This window comes from Lepidochelys kempii, chromosome 4 (genome assembly GCF_965140265.1).
Source record: "Lepidochelys kempii isolate rLepKem1 chromosome 4, rLepKem1.hap2, whole genome shotgun sequence".
Lineage (NCBI taxonomy): Eukaryota > Metazoa > Chordata > Testudines > Cheloniidae > Lepidochelys > Lepidochelys kempii.
This window is the reverse complement of record NC_133259.1, coordinates 93768008-93774013: the sequence shown is the minus strand read 5'-3', so window position 1 is coordinate 93774013 and position 6006 is coordinate 93768008. Positions and strand designations below refer to the sequence as shown.

The 6006-nt window shown below is 35.8% G+C and overlaps 1 protein-coding gene across 2 annotated transcripts in view; it reads right to left on the bottom strand.

Moving 5' to 3' along the window:
• Positions 1-2793: 2793 nt before the first annotated feature.
• Positions 2794-6006, bottom strand: part of KCTD8 (potassium channel tetramerization domain containing 8) — a 169305-nt gene continuing 166092 nt past the window's right edge. The window contains exon 2 of one of the 2 annotated variants that reach the window (XM_073342145.1): positions 2794-4097. In XM_073342145.1, coding sequence (XP_073198246.1) covers positions 3637-4097 — 461 coding nt within the window. In that variant the 3' untranslated portion in view covers positions 2794-3636. The remainder of the gene's footprint in view (positions 4098-6006) is intronic. The other variant, XM_073342146.1, reaches the window with a different exon arrangement.

The following is a 6006-nucleotide window of genomic DNA, read 5'->3' as shown; positions in this document are numbered from 1 at the left end:
ATTAATTTTGCTGGGTGTAAACTAATTAAGGTGGTGGGATATAATTGGTTACATAATCATGTTACAATATGTTAGGATTGGTTAGTTAAATTTCAGGAAAATGATTGGTTCAGGTATAGCTAAGCAGAACTCAAGTTTTACTATATAATCTGTAGTCAATGAGGAAGTGACTGGGGTGGGGGTGTGGGTGGGCATGGGCATGTGGGTGTGTGAGATGGGAACAGGGAATGGGGGTAAGAAAATTGGAATCATGTTTTGCTAAAGGGGGAGATGGGAACAGGGAATGGGGGTAAGAAAATTGGAATCATGTTTTGCTAAAGGGGGAAATGGAAACAGGGAATGGGAGTAAGGAAGTTGGAATCATGCTTGGCTAAGGGCAGGAATCGGAACAGGGACATAGGTGTAAGGCTCTGTGGTGTCAGAGCTGGGAAGGAGGATACTAAGGAAGGAAACTGGAATCATGCTTGCTGGAAGTTCACCCCAATAAACATCGAATTGTTTGCACCTTTGGACTTCGGGTATTGTTGCTCTCTGTTCATGTGAGAAGGACCAGGGAAGTAAGTGGGTGAAGGAATAAGCCCCCTAACAGTATTAACCCACATTTGGCTCAATTAAAATGTATCTTTCTGGTTTCTGACCATTTAACCAGGTAATTCAGATCACTCTGTAACAGCAATTTATCCTCCTAATTATTTACTACCCCCACCAATCTTTGTGTCATCAGCAAACTGTACCAGCTAAGATTTTAAATCATTGTCTAGACTGTTGATAAAAATATTAAATAGAATTGGACTGACATCTGCTCCCTGTGGGACTCTGTTAGAATTTAGAATACCTTTTAAAATACCCATTATCCATGACAATATCTATTACAATACCAAATAAACTGAATATAAATCACCAATTATTATAATTTAAAATTTATTAAATCCTAATTTTAATATAAAATAAAGCAAAAAGAATACATAAAATCAAAAATAAATAATGAAATAAAAATTAAAAAGTTGAAATCAAAATCAAACATTTTGATTGACCCAAAACAACTTTATTTAATTTGATTTTGTGGAAAATTTGAACATTTTATCTTTCGTTCCAATTCAGTACAATTGTTTTTTAAAATGTCAGTTTCCCGTTGAACAGAAATTCCAAGTTTTGACCCGCTTTATTTGCGGAAGTCAAGGATTCCTCACAATGAATGCCTCACTCGTTGAACACCGGGTACTCTAGTTCAAGCACTTCGACTGATCTAACTGTGGCAGTATGGCACAGAAAAAGATGGTCTCTCCGGACAACAGATCTCATAGCATTTGGGGACAGAATTTCGAAAAAGAAATTCAAAGAGTCCATACCTGGGGCCAGACTTTCACAAGAATTCGCTCCTATTTAGGCACCAAAATAAGAAGCCAGATTTTCAGAAGGGCTCAGCACACCGGATGAGTTCTTTTGAAAGTCTGGCCATAAGTTTCACTACTGGAGCTATTCAGAGCTGAAGTAATTTTGAAAATTTGGCTCCAGTTATGTGCACTGAGCACCTGAAAATCAGAATGTGGGGACTTTTTTGAAAACATTGTTCTTATATTTTTTTTGATGGGGTGCTCTTGGTATTTTTGTTGGTTTTTTTTAATTTTTTTATATATATGTTGCTATGTATTAATGTTAGAGAAGGCAGGGTCAAAGAAATGCATCTTGCACTTGGAGCAGAAAGAGAGGAGGCTTGTGATGGGTCTTAGTTCCTGGGGGAGTTCATTTCACAGTCCCGGATCAGACCCCAAGAAATCTCTGTCTCTTGCACAGAGCTTTACCTTATCGGAGAGAGTTCCACTGTGCCAGAGGAGTGTACTTGTTGATCATGATCTTCATCCTGGAGCTCTGGATGGGCTTTTAGACATTCTGGTTCCAGGTCATGGAGCACATTAAAGATTGTAACTAAGACCTTTAACTTGATAGTTACTAGGTTTACATAGTGATTATGCCTTCTGAAGGAATGAAGTGGCTGAGCTGCTATCAAGAATATGCAATTTTTCATAAAAAATGACCTATATCAGAGGACTTATAGGCTGCAAAGGTGATGGGGATGATCCTGATGTTTACAACCCTTATTTACTAAATCTAGCTGAAATGATAATTAAGAACAGAGTTATGTCTTCTTACATTGCTGTAAGAACATCTATATATATTCATAACTATAACTATATATGTATGATTATAATAATAGTAGTAATAATTTTTAAAGATTATGCACACATTTGCCAATTCTTTAGTAGCTTTCCTCCAAGCTCCAGCAACACTTGTATTGATTCAAAACATGTTTGTTTTAACTAGAGACTTTGTGTTATATTGAAAAAGATATTGATTTTCATATCTGGTTTATGAATTCAGTTTTTGTCTACTCTAGAGCTGAATATTCATACTAACCTCATCATTTGTAAGTGTAGTACACCCTATTATTGACATTTTGTAATCAAATATTTTAAGAGGAGTTTTCCAATAGCTGTCAGAACTGTTTTCTGTTTGGTCAGTTAAAATATTACATTAGTGCACTCCCGGTTGAGATCTTTAGCATAGCTGGTTGTGTGCTTTAAAATCAGTACCGTGGGTCTCTTGATCTTACTGAGTCTCTGTTAAAAACTCCAATTAAACTCTAGCACCCAAACATTTACTCACCGGCTGTTGAAACATATTTTCTTTGTTTTTGGTTTTTTCAATAACAGAGTAGAAGTGTTATGGAAACACTGCACAAATTGTAACAATTAGCCTTAGATCTAGTCAAAGAAGACAACATAGCCGAGAAAATCTACCAGATGGTTCTTTTTAATAAATACATTAATGTCTTTTTTATTTTTCTCCAATGTTGTTGGCTAACATGATAACAGAAACTTTCAGACCATCAAACCAGTTTTCACAATCTGCTGTTAAGCTTGCATTTCACAGAAATAGTTCTGACAAGCACTAATAGATGAATGTTGGTGCAATAATGAAACAGTATAAGGCATATTTACACCATCCTTACATACAGAACACTGTACACACAAAAAAATCACAGATCTGGAACAAAGCAAATTCAATCCCCAAGACATTTTACGCTTATAGGCTTGGCATTAAACAAATATTTACCCAAGCAACAGACAAACCTCTTGTTCTTGTGTGATTTATTTGTAACATTGTGCTCATGCAAAATAGATATTTGCTTTATTGCATTAACATTGAAAGAGTATTGGGATTCGGTTCTGTAACTAGTTCCATCAAATTTAAAACCCTGTTTCTCTCCATCCATAGCAAGGTTGAGCCATTTTTACTGATGACATAAAGTGAGCAGTGATCTGATGATTGGGTTTTTTATCTAATGAGTTACAAAATGACAATGAATCCCAGATGATTATAGTGTGAAAACCAACTTTCTTGATCATGCACATTTTGTTTTACTAATATAAAATGGCTTAGACCAGATTAATCTTGTATTTCTTTAATTTTTTTTAAGAAACCATGTACTATCCAACATCCACTGTTCACAGAAAGAAATAAGCAGCGGGAATCACTCTGACTGCAGAGTGGACCATAAAGAGGACAGCAGTAGGATAGTGGCAACTTTAATAAACAGCAAATGCACCAGAGATACTTCATGAGAGAGGCAATTAACTATAACCCATATTTTTGTAAGAGTTCAGACTGCCATGGCCGTTTGCGCTCTGGAAAGTAATCTGGAATATGGATTTTTTTAAAATCTTGAATACATTTTTTCATTTCTTCTTCAACACTCAGCTTCTCACATACCTTCTTTTTAGAAAGATTTGTTTCTCTAGACTTGCTAATGAGAGTTTGAAAGAGTTCACTGTTCCTGCGTTTGTCTGGTGGTGGCATCCACTGCACTGGGGCCTTCTTTGATGGACGATCCAAAGTTAGAGTATTTGGCTGGTGTGCTGTTGGCTGTTGGGTGCTGGCAGCATTTTCTTGAGGAGTGCTAGCCTCTGAATGGCTGTCACAACTAGAAGTGGACAACTCATTGCAGGAAGTCCCACTTTCGCTTCCTTTGTCTGTGACTTTGTCATGCTTCCTTTCTTCGTGTTCTTGTTTGGGAGACACTGTTCTCTGAGGTGGTCCTAAAAAAAGGGGGGAAAAATTGTAAACATTAACTAGACAGCAGCTTAAACAGAATATTGGCCTCTGTTTTTACAGTTTTTAACACTATTTTGTGATGCACTTTTGTAAGCTATAGGTCAAATTCTTAGCTGGCATAAAATGGTGTGGCTTCATTTTATTTGCTTGCACTATATCATGTTATCCCAGCTGAGAGTCTGGACCTAGCTTTCTGTTCAATAGGAAGTTAACACAATAGTCTCCCTACTGAAATATATTTCTATGTCAAGAATAAATTCTTCTCCTGGATTCTTCTGAAGGCAATGAAATGTGCATAAATCCCTCCAGGCATGTTTAAATGAGCTATTTTGCCATTATACTCCAAATAGCTTATTATGGAAAACTAGATGGTTGGAGTATTAGGAGAATAATGCCATACAATTTGCAAAACTTGTCCTTTGCTTAAGTAAAAAAGGTCCTAGGGTTCCGGTTATGTTTTAGGAAACTCTGGGTTATTTTGTTCTAACAAATATCCACTAGTCATGTATTCTGTAGATTGCACCATTGCTCTGAAGCACCAGACTCAAAGTAATACTATTCTATAGGCAGCATCATATGTGCTACTAATGGAGAGTCTCGGGGCCTGATTCTTATCACACACGTGTTTAGTATTAGTGCATGTGAGGTCTACCACATCTACAACATCTCCCTTGGGTTGTTTACCAGAGAGGCAGAAGGGAAGTTTTGTAGGTCACAAGACTTCATAGTAGAGTTGGGTGAACATATTTTTTTGCATGGATATTTGCTCAGATTTAAAAAAAAAATTGAATTTGCTTTGCTTGTGTTCTTGCCCCCCTTTTGTGTTTGCTTTCCATGTATATTCTATCAAACAAATGTACTGACAGAAATGATTGATAAAACTATCTGTTTCAAGGCAATATTACAAAATATTCATGGAAAATGAACACTGGATTCCTAAATGTAATTACTTGTCCTGAAAACCTGATTCTAAGAGCTACACTCATCCAAACTGGAAACAGAAACAATCCCTTGGGCCCTATATGTTCAACCATAACTAACCAACACAGCTCAAATATGGAATTTCAGATAATGAATATTTCAATGAATTATCCACAATCTATAGACCAAGAATTATTAGCTGAAAATATTCTCTAAATAATTCTGAAAAAACAGCTGCTCATGGAAAATTCACAAACAGAAAAAACCAAACTATCTGAACAGGTTATGGAAGATTCTCTCAAGCTCTGTTTCCTACAATTAAAAAAAAAAAAGTCAAGTTGGAAACACTAGAAGAATTGTGATATTACCACTTATTCATATTTTACTTTTCAGGAGACATTTATTTCTTTTAAATATTCATAGATCAGACTCAAAAGTAGGGTGAGCATATTCAAATCCAATATTTGGCTGCTTCCTCTCCAGATGCACTGGAGTTGGCTTGGAGATTCTCTCTGTTTAGTGTATACCCTCTCTGAGCTTCTATAATTTAGCCTATTACATTTATTTCAAATGCTGCTTTTACTGTGTCTACAGTAGTGAAACTGGTAATGATCTTTCTCCTCCACTCACAGTTCTTTTATTCATACAGTATATCTCCATTTTTTTTCTGTTTGTTTATAAATAGATTTGCTTTTACAGGAGATTGTTATACTGCAGAGTTCTCATAAAAGTTGCAAGCATATGCATAGATCATTAAGACACTCCAGGTTATCTATTTTTATGAGCTATTAAAAGGGTGTTAGGAGCAGAAGAATCTTATTACCTCCACAGTACAGAAGTTACAGCTGAATATGACACACATGGAAAAATATACAGATGGAAATAAATATCATGATAATTTGAAAATAAAAAATATTCAACACATCACATGTGTCCTAGATACAGTAATGGAAAACCTATCAGGAAACAAAT